The 26,936-nt window shown below is 59.9% G+C and overlaps 1 protein-coding gene across 1 annotated transcript in view; it reads right to left on the minus strand.

Annotated features, from left to right (window-relative positions):
• Nucleotides 1-10,571: 10,571 nt before the first annotated feature.
• CACNA1I (calcium voltage-gated channel subunit alpha1 I) overlaps nt 10,572-26,936 on the minus strand; it is a gene marked incomplete at both ends in the record, with an annotated part of 101,823 nt that continues 85,458 nt past the window's right edge. The window contains 14 exons of the mRNA XM_080811364.1: nt 10,572-11,213; nt 12,177-12,376; nt 13,591-13,756; nt 15,227-15,349; nt 15,747-15,893; nt 16,111-16,449; nt 16,873-16,994; nt 17,686-17,764; nt 20,420-20,490; nt 21,602-21,735; nt 22,372-22,481; nt 23,928-24,079; nt 24,697-24,889; nt 25,469-25,558. Of these exons, the coding sequence (XP_080667490.1) occupies nt 10,572-11,213; nt 12,177-12,376; nt 13,591-13,756; nt 15,227-15,349; nt 15,747-15,893; nt 16,111-16,449; nt 16,873-16,994; nt 17,686-17,764; nt 20,420-20,490; nt 21,602-21,735; nt 22,372-22,481; nt 23,928-24,079; nt 24,697-24,889; nt 25,469-25,558 (2,568 nt within the window). The remainder of the gene's footprint in view (nt 11,214-12,176; nt 12,377-13,590; nt 13,757-15,226; nt 15,350-15,746; nt 15,894-16,110; nt 16,450-16,872; nt 16,995-17,685; nt 17,765-20,419; nt 20,491-21,601; nt 21,736-22,371; nt 22,482-23,927; nt 24,080-24,696; nt 24,890-25,468; nt 25,559-26,936) is intronic.

Genomic DNA, 26,936 nt, shown 5'->3' on the forward strand with positions numbered 1-26,936 from the left:
CGGCCTCTCCATAGGGCCGCTCACAACACGGCAGCCAACTCTCATTAGAGGAAGTGACATAGGACAAGAGAGGACCGGTCTGGTGAAAGCCAGAAGTTTTTTGTGGCCTATTCTCAGAATGACATCCCCGGAGCTGAACTAGCTCGGGTGGGAGAAGTGATCCTCATTTGGCGGAAGACGTGACCCCCATTGCATTTGCTATTGGTTGGGAAGAAGTCACCAGGTCCAGCCCACATGTAACGGGAGGGCACGACACTGGGGCCTGGGGACCAGGAGGGGCGATCGCTGTGAACCAGCCGAGAAGCTGCCTACAGCACTCTCAGGAGGGACACCGTGGCCTGCCCATCACCTGCCAGACTGACCCTCGTGACAGCTCTCTCTAAACGCACATCCAGCTCTGGGAAAAGACCACAGTGCCCGAGCTGGGTCTGTGTCCCTCACCGGCCTCGCAGGAAGTTGCTCCTCCCTCGCCCAAAGCTGACCAGGGCCTTGATGTCCTGACCTTTGCCTCTGCCTTCCTCCCGGGAAGAAGTGCTTATGGGGAACACCCCAGTGGGGTGCCCTGGGGCAGGGGTGAGGCGCTCACCTCCTCCTGCTATTAGCTGCCAAGTCCTGGTGGCTCTGTTTGTCCAGGAGACTGCTTGTCATTGTCAGGACCAGCACAGCGGGCTGTTCCCTCACTGGCCCCGGGAGGGTGACTCTGGGCCCTGGTCACTCAGTGGGCTGATGGCAGTGGGCTGATGACTCTTGTCCCAAGTGTCCGTACCTTCACAAGAGACACAGGAGGCAGGACACAAATCACCATGTGAGGACAGAGCACAGAACCAGATGCAGTCTGTGACTTGCCCCCGGCCTCGCTGGGTAGGAGAGCAGGCTCCCTCCCGGGGACTGCGAGCTTGGAGAGCCTGGACTGGGTGTTCGGTCTGAGGTGTGCTTTCTGTTATTGTAAATAGGAGGGAAATGGCCAGGGAAGGCAGCAGAGGACCAAAGGACCGGACAGAGAGACAGATGGACAGCGAGACCCAGACAGAGAGGGAGGAGTGAGCATAAGAGAGCCCGAGGGACAAGGGAAGGAAGAGACTGAAACAGAGCCGACAGAGAACGTCATCAGCAGCACCAGGGGGGCCTCCCTCCGGCACTGGACCCCTGCCGCCACATCCTCCAGGCCGAAGATAAGGAGACCCCAGAAGCTGTTAGCTGGCCCCCTGCCCTGCCACTGGCAGCAGGAGCTGGCTTGGGTCCCGTGGCAGCTGCGCCGGAGGAAAGGAGACCTGATCGCCTGAGAAGAGGGCACAACCCGGCGGGTACGGCACCCACCTCAGGATGGCCACGTCCACGCAACAGGTGTGGAGGGAGGCATCTCGGCCCGGGAGCTCAGAGCATAAAGAACCACTTCTCTATTCTCCCAGAGTCAACCCAGTCACTCCTGCGGCTGTCCCCACCACCCAGGGTTTGCCTTGGGCGGATCACTGGCCCCTTGAGCCTGCGGAACTCCATGGCCCGATCCTTCTAGACTGCTGGTTCTTGGCCAGGAGGATGCTCCCCGTGGGGTCAGACCACAACCCAGTCCCCACCCGCGAGGAGATCAGGGCTCATCTGCTGGAGGGGCTGGGCATATCTCACCCTTCCCGCCTGTCTTCCTCCCTCCCCGGAAACTCAGCAAGCTCCGCTTTGGGCTTTTGGAAATAAAAGCCAGGAGGTGTTGAGCACCATCAGGGAAAACCACACACACCTCCCCTGAGGCACAAGAGTGTCAAAAACACAGGGAGGGGAATGGAAAGGGGAGGAGGCCAAATATCCCATCGATGAGCTCCCCACGAGCTTGCCTAGTATTTGCCCACCATCGCATCGAAGGGAGGGGCTGCGTGGGCTGGAGGATGGTGCAGCAGCTGCGGAAAGAGCGGGGCGGCTCCTCCAGTGACTGGACGGGGACTGGACGGGGACTGACCGTGTGGTACAGCGATCCGACTCGAGGCCGCGCACCCAAAACCCTGCCCACAGGGACTCAAGCCCACATCTGTGCACCGTGAGCATGACAGCCTGACTCCTCGCAGCCGAAGGCGGAAACTCCCCGGGCACTTCCCTCAACAAAGAACCAGAACCTGGTCCGGCCGCGGCCAGTGATCATGCAGCCGAAAGACCGAACGCAATGGACATGCGGTCCGCGGTCCGACGCGCGTGCACCTTGAGGATCTGATGCTCAGTGAAGTAAGCCAGTGGCAAACGGACGAACCCCAGGTGATTTCACTTCCAGGAATCAAGGTCACAGAGACAGAAAGTGGGATGGGGCGGGGGAGGGGACGGGGGGTTGCTGTTTGCTGTGGACAGTTCCAGCTTGGGAGAAATGAACAATTTTGGAGATGGATGCTGGTGCCCATTGCACAGGGGCGTGAGCACGAATGCCTCTTGCGTGTAAACTCAAAAATGGTTACGATGGTAAGTTTGAGGTGTATTTTACCCCAATACAAAAATATACAGGGCTCATTCAAAAACCCAGTAAGGAGCTGAGTGAGAGTCAGCAGAACGTGAGGACATCCTGGAGGGGCAGGATGTTTCCCGACGTGGCAAAGGTGGGGCTTGCAGGCTGAGGACCACAGAGCCCAGTGAAGGAGGCAGGAATCAGGGGGACAGAGAGGAAGCCGCGCTGATGGTTAGGGGCGGTGGGGGAAGCCCAGAGCATCCACGAGGGAGCCTCGCCTGGGTCGGGCAGGCAGGGACAGGGTCAGTGGGCGTTTCCAGGCACAGAGTCAAAGGGGACCTAGGGTCAAAACTGGCAGGGAGACCATGAGCAGCCTCCCAGGGCAATGAGGGCAGACGTGTGCGTGAGGTGCAGCCCACCTCTACTGCCCACAACCCTGGCGGGTTCCTTCCCCTCTCTGATGGGCTTGCCAGATTCAGCCAACAAAAATTCAAATTTCAGATAAACAACAGATTACTTTTCGGTGTCCATGTGTCCCCAATATTGCACACTTCCACTAAAAAATTATTTGCCTTTTAAAATTTAACTGTGAAGGGGCACCTGGGTGGCTCAGTGGGTTAAGCCTCTGCCTTCGGCTCATGTCATGGTCTCAGGGTCCTGGGATCCAGCCCCGCATCAGGCTCCCTGCTCGGCAGGGAGCCTGCTTCTCCTCTCTCTCTGCCTGCCTCTCTGCCTACTTGTGATCTCTGTCTGTCAAATAAATAAATAAAATCTTAAAAATAAAATAAAATGTAACTGTGAAATTCAAATTTAACCGTGAGTCCTGCGTTCTCTGTCCTCCCTACTGTCTGAAGGTTCGCTGACGCCTCTGCACGGCTATGTCCCTCTCCTCCTTCAGGCCTTGGCTCACAGGACTCTTTCCTGGGGGGCTATCCCTGACCCCCCGGGTGGAAGGACCCTCCCCCTCCCCCAGTCCCTCCCAGGCTGCGAAATCGCTCATGTGTCTGTTCACTCTTTATTAAACATCCCCCCATGCTGAGATGCCGGCTCATGGGGGCCGGGACCTGCCACTACATCCCAGCACCTGACACAGGCCTCCTACGTAGCCCTGCACGTAGATGCTCAACCAATGCCTTCTGCAGGGGAAGGGGTGTCTCCTGGAGGGGCAGTTGAGAAGGGGAAGTGGAGAATGTGGGGGGCCTGCGGGCACTGTGGCTTTGCCGTGTCTGCCCACCCTGCCGCCTCCGGTTGGCGGCTTGTCCACTGTCCTCTGGGCCTCGGGGTGCCTCTGTCCAGGAAACAGCCTTGTCGGCTGCGCCCTTCCCCACAGGACCAGCCTCCCGTCCACGCAGTCCCGAGGCAGCCGCGTTCCCATGGCAACGGCAATCCGAGGTCACAGCGCAGGCAACCGGAGGAGGCCTCCCTCCTGGAAGGCCACCACCGAGTCAGAATCTGATTCTCATTACAGCCATAATAGTGGCTTTGCATAATGGTACATGCATTACTGCCTAACATGCCGGTGCTTATTTGGTTAAAATTCATGAATTCAGGTCAAAGTAAAAAGTGCTGATGGCTGAAGTTTGTCCTTCCCTTCCAGAGTTCTGGGGCGGTTGTTTTTTTAAGTCGTTCTCTCTCCTTGGCAGCAACTTGCTTTTAATCCCATTATTAACGGGTAAGGGAGAGGAAAGCAAAGCAGCGCTCTGCCCCCCGGGGGCCCTGGAGGTGACGGTCACCCCTGCACTGCCTCCCCGTGTGACCCAGAGCACACCATTCTGTCTCTCCGCACCTCAGTTGCCTCAGGTAGAGAAATGAGGGGAGGGTTTAGCTGGGTTTCAAAGTCTCTTCTGCTCCCAAAACACAAGCACGCAGCTGACATTTGCTGAGGCTCGGCCTGGCACCAAGCTCTGGGCTGGGAGGAGGGGCTGTGGGCGCTGCCCGGCAGCTGGGACTCAGTCAGGAAGCAGACAAAGCCATGGCGCAGCAGGGGAGGCTTCCTGGAAGAAGTGACATTTGAGATGAGGCCTGAAGGGATATCGAGAGTTAGCCAGGGGCAGGGGAGAAAGGGAACAGGAGAGGATAGTGGGTGGGCCTGGTCCTACAGAACCCTGGATACAGGCTCAGGTGTTCAGGGCCATGGCAGTGTTTAGGCAGAGCTGGGAGAGAGAGCGTAAACAGGTGCCCACTTAGTCAAGGGGCGACCACCACGAGGGCTGTGTCCCCCAACACTGGTCCCACCAGCAGCGGAGCCCGGGCCGCCTCAGTGGGGCCCATGTGGACGGAACCACAGGCAGGGCCACGCCGGAATCTCCTCTGTGGCCCCAGCCCCCAGCTGGCTCAGGACCCACGAGCTGCCGTTAGTCACTTTGTCATCCTCACAGGGATTGGTGGAGAGGAAAAAGCCAGAGCGTGCCTGAGGCCTCTGGTCCGTCAGCTGAGCGGGACCCTGCACGCCTGCCTCTCCTGACCCGGACCTGGGCCCTCCCCGTGCACGCAGCAGGGCGCAGTGACAGGCAGAGAGAGGCGTGGGCTGTGGGTAGAGCTGCGGGCTGGGCGGCACACAGGGGGCCCTCGGAGGGAGGCGAAGGCCCGGGGAAGGACAGCCGAGGACAGGCCTGGCCGCCAGCCAGCGTTTGGGATACGTGGAGTCTGAGGTGCCAGGCGGGGGAGGCCAGCAGCTCTGTCTCAAAGGTCTGGGAGAGGAGGGGCTGGAACCAGGGGGCTCCCCCAGGAGCCAGGGCTCCAGGGGGACCTCTAGGCCCGAGATCGCCAGCTGGGCAGCGAAACCAGGCCTCACAGCTGAGGAATGAGGTTCAGGGTGGGCCGCAGGCTGCCCCCGGCCGCGTGGTTCAGACAGGCCTGGGCCACACTCGGACTCGGGCCCTGGCCTGCTCTGTAGAGGGCCTGCCCTGCCCAGCTTCCTCCTGGGAAAATGGGGGTACGATCCCTGTCTGGGTGAGGGCAGGCAGCCCAGCAGCTCGGGCCAGGCCTGCTGTCGCAGACCCAGGCATCCCGACAGGTGAGGGGCCCACGCTCAGGGGCTCCCGCTCTGCCCTCCCTCCTGGCGTCCCGCCGCTTTGTCTCCAGGGAGACAGATGCCCCCTTATCCTGGTAGAAAGGCCTCTACGGCCTCCCCCGAGACACCCAAGTCAGGAAAGACCAAGGCTCTGAGCAGGCTGGCAGTCGCCTGGAGCGGAGTACCGGGTCCCTCTGGAACCTGGATGGTGATTTCTCGATTAGCTCCAAGAGCAGCAGCCGCCACCAGAAAGGGATCACAAGGCAAAAACAGGGAGCACAGGGGCGAGAGGACAAAGGGTAGCTTTAGCTCACCCCACTCTCCAGAGTGGACGGGGCCCCAGAGATGGAGGTGCGGCACTGGAGGTCATACCCCATCCCGAGGTTCCCATGTCCCTGCCCAGGAGAGAAAGGGCACATAAGGGGGAAGGGGGAACAAGAGGCCCAGACGAGGTGGTGGGGACGGGCAGGCCCTCCAGCCACCAGCTAAGATGTTCTGCTCTCACAGCCCTTTGATGCCCGCTCTCCGGGCCTCTCTGGGTCTCTTGCCTCACCTAGGAGGGCAGCAATGACAACGGCCTTTTCCAGGGACAAAACTCCAGCCCTGGTGTATTCCCTCCTCCCAGCAAGTGCAAGGCAACCTTCCTCGGGCACTTTGTCCCTTTCCTGCTCTTAGGCAGAGGTGTCACCCCCATCCCTGGATCCCCGTGCTCAGGCCTGGCCAATCAGAGCGTGGCATCTCCGTGGCACATACCCAAGCCAACCGATGAGAGTCCATGGACTTGGCTGGACTGTCAGGGAGGGAAGCTTTCATCCATTGGGGGATGAGTAGACAGGCCCTAAGCCTGGGTTGCCGGTGGCCACTAGAAGAGAAGGGCAGTAAATGTAAAGGGAAGCAGATCCAAGAGGCGAAGAGAGACTGTGTCCTAGTAACATAGTTGGAGCGCTTGATCCGACTATACCTGAAGCCCACACCATCTCTCAAACCACTAAGTTGTTTTCTTCTTGTTTTTTTTTTTTTTTCTCTCTTCCTTCTCTTTCTCACTCTCTCTGGCTCTTTTTTTTTCTTTTATTGTTAAGCTCATTCAAGCTGGGCTTTTGTCTTTTGCAGCCAAGAGAATCCTAATAATACCTAGAATATGAATTTCATTAACAGTGCCAAGAGTGAGTCAACTATGAATTACTCCTGTGTGACCCTCCCACACAAGCCCAGCATTGCAGCTACAGGACCAGAGCGTGAGAGCCAGGCTCCGCCTCCTCCCCAGCCCAGCAGACCCCAGCCGTGAGAGGACCCTCCCATGGGGTAGTTTTCTAGGTCCTAGACACCCTAAGCCCGGCAGCTGGAGCCTGATGGAGAACCTCTCACCACCCCACCCCGGGAAACCCCCAGCTCAGCACCCACCCCACGAAAGAAAGAATAGCACAGGCACACGGAAAGTTTCTGAAATAGGCTTCTGGGTTTTTATTCAAAACAACATGGTGGCAGCTGCCACTTGGTTTCTCTACGCCTGGGCCATCTGGGCCAGCAGGGACCAGCGCCGTCAGCAACTAGGAGGGAAGTTCATTCACACCGTAGAAACTGTACAGCCACTCGGAGTGTGATAGTCACGGTGGCGGGCCCGGGCTGAGGGCTTCCTGGAGGTGGCAGCCTCTGCCTCCTCCCCAGGCCCTAGCCAAGCCAGGCTCCACCAGGAACACTGATTATTGCACAAAGACAAAAAGAGTATGTGTATCTGGGCTAAAGAGCGGCTTCTAAGACCCCAAGCCCTTACACAGCGCAGCAAAGAGGGCCGGAGGTGGCCCTAGAAACAGAAGGCTCTAAGGGAAGAATCTGGGGGGAAGACAGGCCAGTGGGCTGGTACTGTGCACGCTTCATCCTTTGGGGAGCTACCAGGTGCAAAGAAGGTTGGGCAGGGGACAGTAAGAGCATTTGGCCAGGGTGGGCCACGGCCCTATCGGGTCTCGGGTCCACCTGTGCAGATGCCTGCCAGCCACCACTCAGCACAGCCCTGCAAGCAGATGGCTTGGGGTGTCCAACACCAAGTTCCCCTCTCTCCCTGGGGCCAGATCTGTGGGATTTAGGGTACGTTTGTGCTTTTGTGATGAACGGGTCACAGGGTCAGGAGGGCGGAGGGGCCATTCAGGCAACCCTCATTCATTCTGGCTTGTCCTAGCCAGCCGATCACGGCTTCCCGGACCCCCTAACTCCTGCAGCTCCCAGAAACAAAGCCCAGTGCCTGGGAACAGTACCTGGACCCCCCGGGGAATAAGCCCCTTCTCCCACAATTACCGCCCCTCCCACCCCAGAGCAAGGTTCTACCTTCAGCTGATCCCACTTCTAGACTCACTCCGTTCTGTCCGGCCTGGCTTCATTAGGGCCAGTCCCTTTGCCTAGACCGCCCTCCCCATGCGTCTGCTCATTCTGGGGCCACAAGGCTGAAGGTAAAAGGATGGCTTCGTGTCGGACACACCAGGGCATGTTCCCTGCCCAGGCACCTCTCACCTGGTGACGCCAGGAACATCACTTCCCTGGACTGTACCTAGTACAGCCATGCACACCGCTAGGGGCTGCCGTGCAGATTAAAAAAGACAACACCCAGGCCCGGAAAATGGACGCTGCTGATATGTGTCAGAAGCCAAACCCTTGAACCCCAATCAGTCCTCTACTCAGTCTTTCTAGGTCCCATGTCCCTCTTCCAGTTCTAGCACACACGTCCCTCCGGGAACGTGCTGACTTGCACACCTAATGTGCGTGTGGCCCCCCTCCAGCCACGAGGGCTTGGGCCCAGTGCCAGGCTGGGAGGGAGGGTGAGGCCGAGCTACCCGGGGCCTCTTCTTCCCTGGAGGAGCTCCCCCCGTCCCAAAACAGCACGGCAAGGGACGCAGCACAAGGCTCGCGGGAGCAGGGAGCTTGGAACTTGGGCCCAGCCTCCCCCAACCCCGCTGAGGAGCTGCCAGGAGCTGAAGAGGACAGGACCCCAGGTCCAGTTGCTCCCTGAGAGGGAGGGCTCAGACAGCTCTCCCGCTGGAGGCTGCCATCCTGGGAGGGGGTTCAGTGCTCGGGCATCTCCTTGCTGTCCGCACAGCGGCCCACCATCCACACTTCGGGGGGAGGAGAGCCAAACTCCGGAGGCTGAAGGGCTGACGCAGGTCTGACCTCCACGCTGGCCCAACCCCACGGGGCCAGCGGAGACCCACATGCAGGTTTCGCCTTCTGAACCCACTCCTTCTGACCACGGGGCACACTTTTTCATACCCCACACACCCAGGTGCTGGCCCCCTACAGAACTCCAGGACACTGAGGTATCCCCAGCTGGCCACTTCAAACTCTCCAGGCCTCAGTTTCCTCATGCGGGAAGTGGGCCTGCCCACCCTTCCCCACTCCCTGCACCAGCTCTGAAGGGCGGGGCTCTGCAGGCCACAAAGGCTGAGTCACTCACTGCCTCGTGCCCAGGCCCCAAGCACCCAGAAGGTCCCCGGAACCCATGCAAGCTGCCAGTCCTCCAGTACCACTCACCAGCCCGGCCCGAAGGCAAGTTTCTTTAAGGTCAGGGTTTGGGAACGAGGACAGGGGCCCCTCCGCAGGGCCCCGCTGAAGCCATCTTAGGGGAACTCACCAAGGCAAAGGACCCGGGTTATTGCTCGAAGTGTAGCATTTCCTGAACTGGCAGCCTTTCCCACCCCAGGACGTGTGGGTGTGCAGACCAATGGCCTCTACCTTCACCTTCCCAATCAACTTCTTTAAAGTGACCTTAAACCCACTCACTTCTGAAGACTTCCCCTTGACCTAAGCAGTATCTGTGAAATCATGGGTTCGACGTACAGTTTATTTCCTAATAAATACTGAAATAAATGCGTAACTATTCGAAGGAAAAAATACCCATCTGTGAACCCATTTGGGAAACACAGCTAGAGTAAAACCTGATCTGCAGCCTGGGAAAGTGGTGGGGGGAGGAGAGCCAGGCTGGTCCCAGGGCTAGGCAGGTGCCCCCATCCGGGCTTAGAATCCTGTTGAATCTGCTTTCCTCTGAACTCCACTGGAGGGGGGCAGACCTGTCCAGGGGCCCGGGGGAGCGTGACCTCCCGGAATGACCATGGCTCAGAGCCCACCTGGCGGATAGATAAAGGGTGGCACGTAATGGCCACCACTGACTGTTTTAGCCCAGGGCGCCCGCAGGGGGGACTGGCCGGCACAGACCAGGCTGGTACCCTTGACTTCCAAGCTTCTGCACGCCCTGCTCAATACCCTTTACCCTTCCTCTCTCCTGCTGCCTCCATGCCTGCCCTTGGCCTCCCTGGGGGACAAAGCCATGGCAGACTCCCCCCCACCCCTGGAAGTGCCCTGCCCACTGGCTGAGGCCCCTGCCCAGCCTTGGAGCTACCCTCCACCCCCCACCCCTGCCCTAAGAAAGTACAACTATTCACCCCTGGTTTTCCTAAAGAAAGACATCTAACTGGTTGACTAAGAGTGTGCTCTGGGGCATCTACAAAAGACTGTTCACGACAACTAGACAGTCAGGAACAAGACAGACACCCCAATACGTGGGGGGAGGATCTTAGCGGCGTTTCTTCTTTAAAAGAAAAAGAAGAACGCACCCTGAATTTCACCTCTTCTTCTGAGCCTGTCTCCCCCGCCACGGTAACTTCAGAGGCCTGAGAGCTTCTCCCAAGCTACTCCCAGCCCCGGGCGGGGGGAGATACCAAAGAGCTCTGCTGCTGACCCCCCAGCTGGACCATCCGCCCTGGGGTAGGTCTGGCCTGGGTCCGAAGCATCTGGCAAAAGCCCTATATCTGGGCACCAGCCCGCATCCCCCCACCTCCAACTGTAGCACTTTCTGGAAATCATAAGCTCTCAGTAAAAAAAATAAATAAATATATATGTCTGTCTCTCTCTATATATATGCATATATATATGTATATGTATATGCACGGGAAGGACCACGGCTGGGGTCCACGGCCAGGGCCACGGCCGGGCCTCGGTGAACCCAGACCCGGCTCAAGCCCACCCTCTCGGCGGCCCGGCGCTGGCTGGCTGGCCCCTGCGCGACGCCCAGGTGTGGCCAAAGTATTGCTGCCTGCCCCCTGGCTCCTGAGGTAAAAGACGGTGGGACGGGGCGTCCGGCGGGGCCCCCCGCGGCCCTCATCTCTTCCGCTTGCTGGCCGCGTCGGCCGGCTGCAGCTCCGCGGGGCCCGGCTGCGGCTCGGGGGGCGCCGAGGGGGCCCCGCCCGCGTCCTTGCTGCGGTCCGCCGCCCAGGAGGGGCTCCGGGCCAGGCCGCGGGGCCGGGCGGGGTTGCGCGGGCGGCCGGGGCCGGGGCCGGGGCCGGCGGCCAGGCTGCTGGTGCTGCTGAACCTGCGGGCCGGCGGGAGCCCCGGCGGCGGCGGCGGCGGCCCGAACAGCGACGTGAGCGACAGGCTGCTGAGCGTCTCCGAGTGCTCGCTGCCCGCGCCCCCGCCGCCCGCGCCGCCGCGGCCGCCCGCGCCCTCCTCGTCCGAGGGGTCCATGGAGTCGTGGTGGGTGCAGCCCGGGCTGGTGGAGCCGCCGCTGCTGTGGCTGCGCTGGTGCGCCCGCAGCCCGCGCAGGCTGAACAGGCCCCGGCCCCGCAGGCTGAGCCGGCGGCGGGCGGCGGGCGACAGGGCGGCGCGGGGCCCCGGCGCGGGGGCGGGGGGCCCCAGGGCGCGCCGGGGACTGTCGCTCAGGGTCAGGCTGTCCTCCAGCGTGGTCTGCAGGCTGCCCGCCGAGCTGCTGCGGCTGGCCTCCAACGACGTGTCGCTCCCTGTGGCCTGGGGGGCGGTGGGGGAGGGGTCGGCAAGGGGGGGGCAGCTGAGGGCTCGCAGCAGGTGTCCCCCATTCCGCCGCTGGGGCAGGCTGTCCCTCCCAGAGACGCGGGCACAGCAGCCCCTCCCATCCCTCAGGAGCTCCCTTCAGAATGCACCCAGGACCGCACCGCTTCTCCCCTCCGCTACATCACCACCCATCCCAGCTTCCGGGTGGCCTTTGTCGGTGGTCACTGGGAGGGGCCTCCTGCTGCAATCCCTGCGCCCCCCACCCCCCCGCCTCAGCTTACTTATACACACTCACGCGGTGGCCCGAGAACCCCATTCCAGCCCTCTGGGACCTTTCTTCTCACCATCCTCCCCTCGATCTCCCCCTCCCCCCAGGACCCCTCAGCCATGGCCCCAGGCTGCCTGGAAATCTCTTCCCCAGACATCCATGTACCTCACCCCTCACTGCCTTCCCAGCGCCTAGAACTGCCCCCTCCCCCATAGCCCCTTCCTGGGGCAATGTTCTCCCGGCCAGGTATCACTCTCAAATACATGATGATTTTCAGGCATTTACTTTGGCTTACCCTCTCCTCTCGCACCCCTGCAACACATACACTGAACAGTACAGCGTAAGCCACAGGACAGGGATTTTGTATTCTGCTGCCCCCGAGCCTCACACACAGCCAGGCACCTAGCTGGGACCAGCAGTTGGGCTAGAGCTGGACCAGCTCTTCTTTCACCATATACATGGGAGCTGGGGCAGCTCCTGCTTCTCCGAGCCCTGGGGCTGAGGGCTCTGAGTGGCCTTACTGCTCTGTGCTTCGTGCCCTCTGCATGCCCAGGAGGCAGCTCCAGCCAGTGCAGTACTGTTGGCCTCGAAGGCCAGACCTCCCTTCCCCCAGACATGCCCCTCCTTCTCCACCTGGACATCAAGGCCCCCCCCCAGCAGGAAAGCTCACGGAGACGGGGAGGTGCCCATACCTGCCGGAGGAGGCTGCAGTTGACACTCGGCGACCGTAGGGATGCCCAGGAGCCCTGCAGGGCGATCTTGGGGAGGGTCCCAGTGCCAGGGCCCTTCTCCTGCCCTTTCTGGCTAGCAGACACAGCAGGGTGGAAGAACTCGGCGGGCATGGGCAGGAGAGGGCTGGAGGCATCCGGGGAGAAGGGCCTCGGGGGTACAGCTGGGGAAGGAGGAGAGGGGGCTGGGGAGCAGGCTCGGGCTGGTGGGCCCCTGGAGGATGCCTTCTAGACCAGCAGGCAGGAGGCTTCCTACCAAACTGGCTGTGGGACTGTGGGTAAATCTCCCCCTCTGAGAGCCGATGTCTCCGTTGAGCAAGCCAGAAAGAAATACTGAGCCAGCCGCTCTGATTCCTGGCCACTGGGCAAAGACAAGCTTTTGGAGCCAGTAGACCCAGGCTCAAGGACCCTTGAGCTCCTTCCTCTTCGAAAGAGGGACCCCAGGCTGGATAACTTGAATGTCTCCAGCGGGGGGCTGTGGGGCGGAGGGGAGGTTCCTGTTCTGTGTCGTCTTATTATTTAAGGACTACACAGATGAAGAGTTAACTAAAGGGGACAGGCTTTTACTCAATCAGAGTGACTCTTGGATCCTGCGCCCTGACTCTGGTCCAGGAAGCCTGGGGTCTTGGCACCTCAGCCACCAAGGTCACTGGCTTTAGGGAGAGTCCTCAGAAAAGTCACTCCACCCCCAGCTCCTGGAAGGAGCTCGATGCCAGGCCTTCCAGAAAGTACCTGGGGTGGGCTCAGGGTCTGGAGAGGTCTCTTTGCTGCTGAGCTCATCTCCCTGCCCTCTTCCCCAGCCAGTGCCGTGGAACCAGATTCCCATCACACTCCAAGAGGACTTGAGGTGAAGGTGAGCCCAAGTGACGAACAAGGGATCTAGGTCCTCTGTCCTCCGCCCACAAGCCCAGCCACAAGCCCCAGAGCACAGACGAAGGATGCTGAGTGTGGGGCCGAAGGATCAATGTCCCAACATTTTACAACGGGCTTTCTGTTCAAAATCACCTCATGTGAAGATGTGGATAAACACGTCTCAAATTCAGCTCTAGAAAAATACCGCAATAATTTGGCAGCTTTCCTTCCGCTTAATGAGAACTCTATGTGACCCGTTTCCCTTTTCACCACAGCTCCTAGGAGCTCAGCATGAATCTCCCATCAGACCAGGTTGCTAGATAATTATCTCACCTCCCTGTACTATCTTGATCTTTTTATCATTGTTACATCAGACCAGAGAGTCCCATCTTTCATTGTCCATTAAGCATCTGGTTCTTTCTGGACTCAGTAGAATTGTCTGGGCAGAGACACTAAGAAAAGCATTCGGCCAGCAGCTGCCAGAGATCGGGGCCGTGGGGAGCTGGTGAGGGCTCCCCCTCCTCACCTCGGCTGCTCTCCTGCTTCAGCCAGGACCGGACGGGATTGGACGGGACCGCCTCTCTCTCCCACAGGAAGTTCTCCGGATCCGATGAGACAGCTGTGTTGGGCAAGGGGAAGAAGCATTCGCCCACCTCTCCTGCGGGCACGGGCTCAGGTGTGTCCGGCTCACCCTGCAGGAAAGGGAGGCGGGTTAGGGTGGTGACAGGGGGACAGAGGAAGACCCTGGCCCAGCTGCCTTTATGCTCCACAGCCTTTGCTCGGGCCACTCTCATTGCCTGAGACGGCCTTCTCCTTGCCTCTTCCACCTGGCCAACAACGGTCATCTTCCAAAACCCAGGTGAAAGGGCCCCACCTCCAGGAAGCCCTCTCTGGCGTCCCAGGCAGGTTGCAGTTTCCTGCTCACTCCAGGCTTGGCCCTGAGATCCCAAGGGTCTTCCTTGTCCCTGTAGCCAAGTGCCTGGTAAAGACCCAGGCCCAGTGCAAAAGTCAAGTCCAAGTTGGTGAAAGTATCAGAAGACAGGTGGAGCGGCCCAGGGGCCTCCCTGTGAGCAGGGTGGTGGGCAGGTCCCTTCCCTTCACCGAGCCCCAGCAGCCACATCCATAAATGAGAGAAAAAGCCCTCCCTCCTGGGTCTGGCCCCCACACGCTGCCGGGCAGTCCTGGTGGCCCTCTCTGGGCCCAGGCTTCCCTCAGCCCTGCAGCCCAAGGTGACCCCTGCCCAGCAGCGACTCGAGAGCTGCCTCAGGGCACCCTTTCAAGGCAGATGGACCCCCATGACTTGCTCCCTAAGCCCAGAATAAACCCAACTACACCTGCTGAGGCCCAGTCAGGCCCCACAAGCGGAGCACACCCGACATCCTGTGTGGGAGAGCAGTGCAGGGGTGCAGGGAGAGGCACGAAGGGGCTGGGGGTGGGGGTACAGGATCTGCCAGCTATTAGGGAGGGATGCAGAGTGCGGTGAGGGGACTGATGGAGGATGGCCCCGAGGGAGAGTGGGGCCAGGCCCAGGCTGCCCTGCAGTCTAGGGGAAAGAGGCTCTCAAGGCAGGGCCGCCGCATCCCTACCTCGGGCCAGGCAGTGCCCTGGGCCCAAGCCCAGCGGCAGACCTCTCCTGTCTAAGTCGGCCACAGGGACACAGTGGCATTCCTGTGTGAGGGGAGCAAGTCGCTTCGCTCCTCAGAGCCCGGGTTTACTCAGGTGCTCAATGGGGCTGAGTCGTCCCTACTACCCGGAGCGGGAGACGGGCAAACTGGAGCGCAAGTGGCTGGCACACGGTAGGCGCGTGCGTCCGTTCTCTTCAGCCTTGAGCCCCCTTCCCCACCCCCACCCCCACCCGTGAGTTTGTCCTGCTTGGAACAACCCCCATTAAATGGATTAAAAATATCCAAAGAAACAAGGAGTGGCTGAGGCCACTGAATGCCATGCCTGGGGGCCTAGCTGGGCCTGTTGCTGTGTGACTTCAGGTCCATCACTGCACCTCTCTGAGCCCCACTGCCTTCAACAGACCAACAAAAGAGGAGGGCCCATCACACAGCAGGTGCCGCTTCGATTTGGGGGCACCAGGAAGAAGCAGTGTCCTGGCTGGCCGGGTGGAGGCCGGTCGGCAGGGACGCCCCCCGAAGCCCGCTGGGACCACTCACCCTGCTGTCCTTGGGGCCGAGCGGGCATGCTGTGGGATCCTCGAGACTCAGGTCATCACCCAGCAGGATGGAGGAGGACTTGTCTGAGTTCAGGGAGAAGGCCTCCGTCTCGGCCAGCTGTACCTGCAGGGAGAGGTGGCCGCCTCAGGTCACCCTGGGGGCTGGGAGGGGGCAGGCATGGTCCTCCAGAAAGACACAGGCAGGTGGTCAGAGGGAGCAGAGATTTGCTGAGCACAGAAGCTATGCCACCACGCACTGGGGACCCAGTCTGAGCAGGGGGTGAGGGACACACGATGGCATCACGGCCAGCACAGTGCTAGGCCGGGGCTAGGCCCGAGGGCAGCCTCATTGTCACGGACTGTGAACGCCAACGCTGGTCCACGTGCCCCCGGACTCAGCACCCCTGGAAGCTGAACGGCGCTGGCCAGGGGGGCCCAGGCTCTTCCCTTGGGCTGTCCTCTGCCAGACGTCATGTTGCCGCCACCACGAGGCACCAGCTCCCCACCGAGGCTGCCATTACCTCTTGCTTGTCGTGGGGACGCTTCTCACAGCCGGCCGGCGAGGAGTAGTGGTGGAAGATGGAGCCGGACAGGTTGTCGATGATGGTCAGCTCCCCCTCCAAGGAGTCCTTGATGATTAAAGAGACGCTGTCCAGCCACAGGTTCTCCTAGGCGGACGGGGACGGGGTGGGGACAGGCGGGATTATCGGCCGGCTCCGGGGGGAACTGTGGGGCGGGCGGGACCCAACCCCCTCGTCACAGGGTCACCCCTTCAACGGAGCCGGGCAGGGCGGGGCTCAAAATGACCCAGGTCTCTGCCTGAGGCCTCAGACGCCCAACTGCCCCCTCCAGCCCCGCGGTGCCGCCCTCTGCACCCTTGCCCACCTGGGCCGGAGAGTAGCAGCGCCGGCACAGGCGGCCCTCGGCGTCGCCCCCGCCGCCCGCCCCGCCCGGGCCCCGGCCGGGGGCCCCCGGGGAGCTGGCGGGCGGCCGCGGGCTGGGACCCAGGCCATGGGCCATCTCGAGCTCCAGCTCGGCGTCCATCTCGGCGTCCTCCTGGGCCTCCTTGTTGCTGTCGTCCAGGTGCTTCATGAGCACGGCCACCACCACGTTGATGAGCACGAACTGGGCCGTGAGCACGAAGCTGACGAAGTACAGCGGCGACACGAACTGCAGGCTGCTCAGGCAGCTGCGCTCGTCGTGGGTGCAGTCGCGCAGCGTGTCCTGCCCCGGGGGCGGCGAGGCTCTGTGAGGGCCCGGCGAGGGCCCGGGCGCCTCCGCTCTGCGCTCCCTGAGCCCCGTCCTGCCCAGGCCGGGCCTTGGGCCACAGCCAGGGAGCCTCCCCGGGGTGGACAGGCGAGGAGGAGCGGTGCCTGCAGCCCCTGACCCTGGGCTGTGGGCCCCAAGTCCCCTCTGGCCCTGGACAGAGCCCTGATCCCAGAGCAGCAGGCAGAGGTCCGCAGAGAATGATTTCTGGGCTCATCTCCACCTCGCTGGGCCTCAGAGCCCCAGGCGGGTCCCTCTGCTTCCTGCTGCCCTGCTCTCCCCTCCCATGTGCAGTGGACGCCGGGCGGGAGCCCTAGCTGTCAGGACCCTTGCCCCCAGACCCCAATCCGCTGGCTCCCTCCCCAGCCTGCCCCCGGGTACCTTCATGATCCCATTCCAGTTGTCGCCGGTGGAGACCTGGAAGAGCGTGAGGAAGGCCATGCCGAAGTTCTCGAAGGTGGCATGCCGGCTCATGCCCTCACAGGGGTTCTCATCATTGCAGACTGAAAAGCGAGAAGAGGTCAGCCCTGTCCCACTGCAGAGTCCCTGCCCGGCCCGCCCCGCACCAGGGCCTCCCAGCCTCATCTCAGGGTCCCCAATCCTTGGAGGTGCGTGTGGACAATGCTCAGCCCACAGATGGAGAAACTGAGGCTCAGGGAGGGGCACACCAGCTGGCACCCAGACTCTGGCGATACACCCTCACTGGTGTATCAGGTCCTGAGAGAAGGGAAGCAGGGGTGAGGGCCAGCCCCCAAGGGAGCCCTGCTTTCTGAAACCAACCCCGTGCAGGGCCGGCTCAGCATGGGCTGGGTTGCCCTCGGCCTGTGCCCCGCCCGCTCCACTCGCTGGGGCCACGCTGGCTCGGGATGGGCACTGGTGCACGTGGCCAAAAGGGTCATCCTCGGGAGCTCAGACAGCGGGGGACTCCCAGTCAGGGCTCTGCTGCGCAGGCCTCGTGTATGCCACTGCATCCAGGCTGGCGTCTCTCAAAAGTACCACCTATCCCGGGGGTGGGCGTCGATGGCCGAGGGTCACCCCTCCGTCCCCCCACGAGCCAGCTGTGGGGACACCCCCCACTACAAAGACCCTGATGGGACACTCGGCCATGTCTGCGGCCTCCCCACCCTGCTAATGCCCTCCTCCGGGCCCGTTCTGCCCCCTCACCAGCCCGGGCCTGCTTCGGGGGGCACTCACCCAGCTTCCCGAACAGCTCCACGCCCAGCGCGGCGTAGATGAAGAAAAGCAGCATGAAGAGAAGGCCCAGGTTGCCCACCTGTCGGGGAGAGCAGGCGGGGTGGGGCCAGCCTGAGGGTCGGACTCTGTGCCGGGGGCTGTCACCCTGCAGCCGCCCCCCCCAGGGCGGGGGAGGCCAGGTCCGACAAGGACACAGAAAAACAAAATGCGGGTAGAGCCCTTCCCCCGAGGCGCCGGTTTCAAACACCTCCGATTCGTAAGCTCGCTTACCCCACACAGCCATCTATGAGCTACATGTTACCCCATTCTGGAGACGAGAAAGACAGGCACTGAGTGGGGAAGCGGCTTGCCGAGGTCACACAGCTAGTAATCGGGAGGACTAGGATTCAAACCAGGCAGGCACAATCACTCCGCCACACACGCGTGTGCTAGGCCACATCCCGCGAACAAATGCAGAGAGCGGGGCAGGGGGGGGGTGTCTCAGCAACAGCGCTGCTGCCCGTGTCCCCACCACCGGCCTCGGCAGGGCCGAGAAGTCCTTGAGAGCCGGGATGGGGCTGGGTTAGGTTGGGTCTGCCTCCTCCAGCCCGCGCAGGGCCTGGCCGTCGAGGGAAGCGAGCAGAGGAATCAAGCGGGGTCGTGAGCCCCAGAAGCTTCCCGCAAACCCAGCCACCCCGGTCCCATGGCTCCTGTGGGAACAAAACGTCCCCGATTATAAAGCTATTTCAAATCCAGCCATACACGGGAGACGGCCTCTAACGCATGTTATGGATGAGATAAGGCTCGAGAATATTCCTGCCCTAGAAACAGACTACCTCCCGGAACCCTCAGAAGGCCTGCATGCACAGAATCAGAAGAGGGTTTGCATTAATTGTTGAAAAGTAAACCATGTTAACCACAGCCCCCTAATGTTTCTCTGCTCTGCAGGAGGATTTCCTTCCGAGCTGTTGTACAACCACACCAGTAGCGTCTGACTCATTAGAAGACACTCTGCTCGTTAACGGTGCAGGCACTTACTGCTCACCTCCAAAGCCAGGGAGTGAGCGTGGCCCTGGACCTCTGGTCAGCTTCCCGCCCTCTGCAGGCCCAGGTGAGCGGCGCTTCCTAACCAGGGTGGACCTCACCTTCCCGGTCCCGTCCCTCCTTCCACCCACGGCATCTCCTAGAGACTGCACAGCCCCAGCAGCCTCCTCGTTGGCCTCCTTGCCTCCAGCCTCTCCTTTAACCCACTCCTTAAAGGCCGTCCTGCTTGAGGCCTCCCCTGTCCAGAACCTCTTGTGATGCCCACTGCCCACAAGATAAAGCCCGAGTTTGCTGTCCTGGCATCGAAGCCCCTTGTGACCTAGCCCCGTGGACAACCCTCCACCCCGGCCTGATCTTCCCACCGCAGACTCCAGCCGCACAGAAACCAGACTCCATTCGCATATTCTGTTCCCCATGTAGGGAAGACCCTTTCTCTGTCTTTGCCGGGTAAGTGCCTCTGCTCGACCCCTCAAAGCCCAGGTCAAGAGGCACCTCCTCTGAGAAGCCTTCCTTGTTTCCTCCTCTCTCTGCAGGGGGCGGAGACTAGTGGAAGTGTCATTTTCATAGCACTTTACACAGAACGGAGAAAATGTCCGATGTCCATATGACAGCTAAAAGATTTTGAGGATAAGTCCCCCATCCTACGTGGTACTTGATGTGCACGTCTCTTAAAAGTGCTGATGTGACTGTCATTACTATCATGTTTCCTACTTGAAGCTGGGACCTCCCGGGCATCTCCATGTGACAAATTCCCCCGAAGGGATTGCATGTTAGGAAAAACCACATCCGTTTGAATGAATATCCCTGCTTGCTTTCCCTCCAGACCTGATGAGAGCCGTGTCGCTTTCCCTTTGTAAGGAGGCTGCGGGGACACTCACAGCAAACTCGCGAGCATCCTTGGCCCATGTGCCTGAGAGAATTAGCTTTGCTTCCACCTTCCCAGGGCTGTTAATTTTTTATCCTCATTTTTATCATGCTGGATCGTGCCCTTTATTTTAAGATGCCTAAAATTCCTGAAGACTAGATGAGTCATCATGAATAAATGAATGTGTATGAGGCTCTCCCCAGAGCAGAGGCCACCCTGAGGTGAGGGAGAAGGGGAGTCCTAAGGAGTCAGGACAGAGGGGGAGGGGAGGACTGGGATTTCGGATTCCCCAGGAAGATGAAACTCACATCCTGTGTGGCCCTGATCCTCTCTCCCTTCCACTGGCCAATGGGATGAGGCGATGTGCGCTTTCCTACTTCTTAGGGTTTCCACCCAGGTCAGCGTCTCATGCTGTCCCCACCAAACAGGTCCTATCTGAACCTCCCATCCACATCACCACCTCCTTCTGCCAAGCCACCCCACAAGGTCAAGTTCACAGTCCCCTGATGTCCACCCTGATTTCCCCAGGGAGTGTCAGGACCCCCTCCTTCTCCTCCCCACACTGTCCAGAGCCATCTGTCTTCCCACTAGCCTGGACACTCCTGAGGGCCCCATCAGGGTTGTCAGAACCCAGCTCAGGGACTGGAATGGAGCAGGCACTGTGAGCACTTGAAGTCAGGAAGAAAGAGGCACAGGGGGCCCTTTCCCTCTGTCACAGCCCCGGGCTCAAACCTCCACCCTGGAGACAGGATTCTGCCCTGGCTCTGGGCAGGCTGGAGAAGGGAACCCAGGACCTGGGAGACGCCAGTGACAGCCAGGCAGGCCGCCAAAAAGGGGCGCTCTTACCTGGGGCAGAGCCTGCACCACCGTGTCCAGCAGGGCCCGCATCCCCGTAGCCATCTTCAACAGCTTCAGCACTGCGGGCGAGACCCAGCCCGGCCCACTCAGCCCGGGGCAGGCAGAGCGTGTGTGCCGGGCGGGGGTGGGGGTGGGGCACGGGCGTGTGTGCGTGTGTGCGAAAGTGAGGTGGAGAAGGGAGAAGCCAGAGGAGCATGTGAGCGAAGGGGACAGCTCCGGGATGCCGCACTGTTAGTAAGTGGGTGTCCCTGAACAAGGGTGTGCACAACGGTGCATGCACGAGGTGCAGGTGTTGGTGGGAATGTGTCCAAGAGAAGGCGGGCACACACACAGTGGGACCGTGTGTCCGTGAGCACAGTTCACCGAGATGAGGCCAACGTGCCAGGGTGCCCACATCTCTCCCTTCCCTCAGGCTAAGGAAAGCTCCAGACTTCTGCGCTGAATTCCTCCGCACCCTCCCCACCTGGGAGCCTGGAGGCGACAAGCTGTTGCAGGTGGAGAAGCAAAAGACGGGGAGGCACCAGGCCAGAGGCGGGAGGTTTGTAAAGGGAGTGTAGGCCCAGCCTCAGGGTGAGAGAGGAACTTCTGGAGGAAGCAAAGGTTGTAAGAAGCATCGAGGACTGCACGTCTTAGCCAGTGTTGGACTCACACCCACGAGGAACTAGAGTTCCCAGTACCTTCCCAGCTGCCCTGAGTTCCTTTCATCCCAACCTGAGGCTGATCCACATGGGTCATGGTGTTATAGGGAGATGGGATGGGATGCCTGGGTGGCTCTGTCGGTTAAGTTTCTGCCTTTGGCTCAGGTCATGATCCCAGGATCCTGGGATCAAGTCCCACATTGGGCTCCTTGTTCAGTAGGGTGTCTGCTTCTCCCTCTCTCTCTGCCTCTCCTCTGGCTTGTCTCCCCACCCCCCAAATAAATAAATAAAATCTTAAAAAAAAAATAAGGAGGTGGAGGTACAGTATGCTGTACAGAGCCATCTGTGGACAAGGGCACAAGAGTGTGTACACACAGGGGCCAAGTGTGTATGTCTGGTGTGTGTTCCTCCTGGCTGTTGTTCTCACTGCTCAGCGGGAAGCCCATTATGCCCATTATGCCTCGCCCCACCCCGCTCCTGGGAGTCCCATCCAACCCCTGTCCAGTCCCACCCCATGCCCCTTGCCCCTCACCCCGGGCGATGCGCAAAACCCGCATGATTCGGATGATGGTGGGGTTGATGGGCAATGCTGCGTTGATCTCAATCTCCTCCAGCGTGATGCCCATGACTGACAGCAGCACAATGGCCAGGTCCAGCTGGTTCCACCTGCTCAGCCGGGCAGAGGAAGGCAAGAGTGGGAGGCAGGGCGAGAAGTGCTCTGGCTTAGAAATGCCTAGGTTGGGAGGAGTGTCACAGATCCCCACCCTCCTGCTGAGGCCCATGGCTATGTGTGGTCACCCTCCCTACCAGCCCCACCAGACCCCACTGAGTCTGACTCCCTCTTTGACCCCCACAGCCTCCAATCCCTCAAGCGAGAGGCTGACCATGTTAAATAAACATCTCTGGCCTCCTGAAGAGGAGGAGGAATGAGCTATGACTTCTAGATTGGAATCCTGAGCCTGCTCCCTCCATGCGACCTTGGGCTAGTCCATCAACTTCTCTTAACCTCACTTGATCCCTCTGAAAAGAAGGACTGGCGTGAGGGACGCCCCGTTCTGCCTGTGGGTTACGGAGGACCCATGAAAGATGAACTGAAGAGGCGTAAGAGAGTGCCCTGTATCTGTCGGGTGGGACCATAATCACTCCCTGTTCAGAGCTGCAGGCAGCAGCTGGGGGACCCTGGCCATCAGTGCCCACTTATTGGTTCTCCTCCTCTGGCTGTTCCGGCTTCCCCAGGGGTCAGGACCCCTTCCCCATCAAGCAGCCCCCTCCATGCTGCCCCAGCCTAGCCAAGCTGCTCACCGATCCTTGAAGAAGCGCCTCAACCCAAATGCCACCAGCTTCAGCACAGCCTCCAGCACAAACACAGTGGTGAACATGTAGTTGCAGTACTTGAGGGCTGTTTCCAGGGACTATGGAGGGCAGAGAGAAGCATGATCCAGACCCCAGGGGCTACCCGCTACCTTCCTCCACTCAGAAAGTCTCTGCCTTTTTTTTTTTTTTTAAGATTTTACCTATTTATTAGACAGAGATCACAAGTAGGCAGAGAGGCAGGCAGGGAGGGTGGAGCAGGCTCCCCACTGAGCAGAGAGCCCGACGCAGGGCTCCATCCCAGGACCCTGAAACCATGACCCGAGCCAAAGGCAGAGGCTTAATCCACTGAGCCACCCAGGTGCCCCGAAAATCTCTGCCTTTTAAGGGGAGAATTTAGTCCATTCACATTTAGTGCAATGGTTTCTATATCAGATTTTTTTCCCCCTCCAATTTAATTAACGTGCACTATTTGTTTTACATTGCTGTTTCTTCTTCCTTATTTCTACTGGTTTGGTCTAGTTACCCCTCTGGAGGCAGTATGAGGCAATGGTTAAAGATCACAATTAAGAACAAGGCTGCTTAGATATAAATCCTGGCCCAGCACACACTCCCTATTCACTATGTGACCTTAGGCAAGTCACTTGACCTCTCTAGGATTTAGTTCCCAAATCTATGCATGGGGGATGATAACAGTACCTACCTCAAAGAGTTGCTATACAAATTAAGTGAGGTAATAGTCCAGTGCTGGACACACAAGAAATAGTCAGCATCGTTACCCTACTTCTTCATGTTAATTTGGAAGTTCTACAATTATTGTTCATTCTGCCAATGGTTGTCTTCCTTTTCCCTGCATTTATAATATACCTCTCCTGTCATTTAAAACAAGATACCAAAACCTCACCTAGAGGCTCAGCTTCACCCTTTGTTCCCCCCAGCTCCAAAATGTTGAGGCTTTTAGAATGCACTTGTCCCTATATGCTCCTTGCATGCCCCTCACCAGTGCTGCTGGCAACTGGTCATTTCCCTCCAGGCCAGTGTTTGCCTCCAATGGTCCTGCCACAGGAATGCCCCTCCCCCAGGCTCTATATGCCTGGGCAGTAGCGGAGGCCACATGGTAGGCCTTGAATGCAAATCTGAGTCCCAGTTCTGGCTCTGCTACTTATAGGCTAAGTAATCTGGGTAGCATATGTCCTCTGAGCCTCAGTTTCTTCCTCTACAAAATCTGTAGAAAGGCTCCTCCCCCACCTTTGGTTGCTGTGAGCATTAAAGTTAATATCTGTAGCCTCTCTTGCGGAGTCACGCTGCACACACCACTGCCACTGGCACCCATGTTCAAGGCTGGGCCCGAATGTCACCTCCCCACTCACCAAGAGCAAGCGACATTTCCCTTTCTCTCATTTGTCCTACCAGGCCATGAGCTTCCTGGGCCCAGGGCCCCAAATGGGGGTGCTGCTCAGACCCTCCTGCCTCACCCTGTCCCTGGGTCCAGCTGAGGACCCTACCCTACCATGTGACCTCAGGTTGGGGCTGGGGCCAGGGCTCACCGTGGGCTGATTATAGTGCTCCAGGGACATGGTAACCACATTGAGGCAGATGATGAAGGTGATGAAGATGTCCAGGTAGTGGCTGGTACACATGGAGTGGATGAGCAGCCGGGTGGGACAATAGGTGGCATAGTAGGGCAGCCGCTGGGCCTCTGCAAGATGTGGGGGTGGGGGTGGGGGGGTAGGGGAATGGCACAAACCACAGAGGGTTGGGGCCCAGGTAGGGAACAGAGCACATGGAGGGAACAGCACAGGGGAGGGAGGAAGCAAGGGGAGAGACATCAGAACACCCCAGGCCCTGAGAGTCAGTTAGGTCTCCTCTGCCCAGCTGATGGTGGGGACACAAGGAAAAGGGGTAGGAGGTGGCGGAGGGCAGGACAATGACTGTCCCCGTCTCCTCCAAATACGCCCATGGCAGAGGCTCCAGATCTGCCGGGGGTAAGGAAGAGGTCCCGCAGCTCATAGCTAGGCGTCCAGGCCTTTGCCATCAGGAACTGAGCCAGCAGGGGGCCACCAGTGGAGTTGGTGGACAGCAATAGGGGATCGGGTCACCTGGACAGGCAGATTCTGAAGGAGGGGGCAGGGCCAGTGGTCCAGAGTCGACCCTCTGTTCCCTTCCAGCCCCCGAGGCCCAGAGGATACACGGGGAAAATCAGTTGCTGCACCAGGAAGAGATGGGGCGCACGCAGGCAGGGCGCACACAGGATGGGGCGCACAGGCAGGGCAGCCCAGGCCGGGGAGGCCCCACCCTCCGCAGCCACCCACTCACTCCTGCGCTTCTTCTCCAGGCGCCGCAGCCGCTTCTCCTCGCGCCGCCGAGCCTCCTCGGCCTCCTGGTGCTGCCGGCACTTGTGGAAGTTCTCCACCACGACACCCACAAACATGTTGAGCACGAAGAAGCTGACGATGAGCAGGAAGGAGATGAAGTAGAGCAGCATCCAGGGGTTGTGGTTGGGCACGGGCTGCGGGAAGCAGCAGACGGGGCTGAGGCAGGCCGGCCATGGGGCACCGCGATAATGAGCCTCCGGGAGCTCCGGGGGGGCTGTAACACCCTCCCTGACTCCCACTGCCCTCAGCTAAACTCCAGCCCTACGCCCTGGCACACACAGACGCCTCCTGACCTTTCAGCCCCGCCCAGCCCCTCCAGCACCTCCTACCCTCACGACTCCGTGAACGTGAACGTGGTGCTCTCTCACCTCGGGCCTGCCCCTGCTGTCCCTCTGCCAACTGGCTCACCCTCTCTCCTCTGCCTGCACTTGGTTCTAGAGGCACAAGGCTCTGACCCTCCATGCAGAAGCCAGCCTAGCATCTTCTTCCTGCATAGCAGGGAGTTTGTGAAGCAAATGGCACAATGACTTATGCTACCTAAGGGCAGCTTAACGGTGGAAGATTCAGGCTAGGACGGGGAGGGGTGGGCCATGGCTGACAGGGGGAGACCCCCGGGCTGGGGACCCTGCTGATGCCAGTTTTAGACAACCGGGCCCCAGAGATACCTTGTCCCTCCCTCACTGCCCTCTTCACTGGCCCCAGCCCACCCCCACCTGTTGGTCCACAGCGACAGCGTCCAGTCCGTTGTACATGATGTTCACCCAGCCGTCCTTAGAGGCCAGGACAAAGAGGGACATCAGGGCCTGGAAGACACAGGAGGGAGAGGACCTGGGGTGGTAGGTGTAGACAGCTCTCCGTTTTTCTGCCCTCACGAGGCAGAAAGACAAAGAGGCCTTCCCTGAGGACGATAACAAACCGTTTCTGAGAACCTACTAAGTGCCTGCCATAAACCCTACAGACACTTGCGGGTGAGTGAGCACTAAACCAGGAGTCCCGGGCTTGACTCTGAAAATTAATTCGAGAAGATTCATGAGCTCTTGTCCCCTCGCCCACAGAATGGAGCTAATGCTTAAGTGCCTGCCAGCTGGGTCTGCTGAGACTTTAAACTGGAAGGTTCCTGACAAGCATGAGAGGCCCTGCCACCATCACCCAAGCTTGCCTCTAGCACCTGAAAGCAGGAGCTTATGAGAGAAGTCAGGAGCCCTGGGCACCGCCCAAGCTCTGCCACTCACTGGCTGTGACGCAGAGCAATTTCCTCAACTTCTCTGGGCCCCAGCTTCCTTGTCTGTGAATGGCAATAATTGCCTTCACTAGTGTGAGACTTTTTAAATGGAAGGAATGCCCAGGAGACACGAGCCAAGGCTCCCACACAGATGGCAGGCCAAAACACACACATGTCCCCTCAACAGGTCGACGGGCTGGTCCTGCAGCACTAGCACAGCGCCCTGCACACAGTAGGTACTCAATAAAGGTTTTCAGAGGTGGACAGCAGCAGCGCCATCCTTGCAGAGCCCCAATCCCCAGCAGCTGACCAGAGGTCACACACCCAATCCAGAAGCTCCCCGGTTCAAGCTCGCACTGGCTCCTTTGTTGTGGCCCAGGGACCCCGGGCAGGGACATGGTGTTCTGGGATGGGTCTCCTGCCCCGCAGGTGCGGCCCCTCCTTCCCACCCCGGGGGGCACAGACTCCACCTCTTCCCCTCCAGCTGGGAACGGTGCTGAGGGCTGCCTGGAAAAGACTCAGGCCCAGGAGGACGACAGAGCTAGGGACACAGAGGGAGCCCTCGTGGCCAGGCCAGGGCACGAAGCCCTCACATGCCAAGAGGCAAATGTTCCTGGGGGCCCTGGGGTCACAGAGGCCTGAAGTGCAGAACCTGGGCCCTGGGAAACACACAGCTGCTGTCACTTCCCCCTTTACAGGGGAGGGCACCGGAGCACAGACACTGGAACCTTCCTGAGCGGCCTGGCAAGCAGCCAAAGGCTCTGGGCCGCGCTCTAACTCCCCCGTATGGGCACTGAGAACACCTGACTTCGAGAACACCTTACTAGGATGTTAGCCTGGCATCAGGCAGGCCCAGAATGGGAAAGGGCTGGGGATGCTCCCTGGAAACGGGCCCTGGGCCTGGCGCTCAGCTCAGGGAGTCGGGAACAAGTTCATAGAATGCCTCCAACAGGCTTTCC

The sequence above is a fragment of the Martes martes genome (assembly GCF_963455335.1).
Source record: "Martes martes genome assembly, chromosome: 8".
Taxonomy (NCBI): domain Eukaryota; kingdom Metazoa; phylum Chordata; class Mammalia; order Carnivora; family Mustelidae; genus Martes; species Martes martes.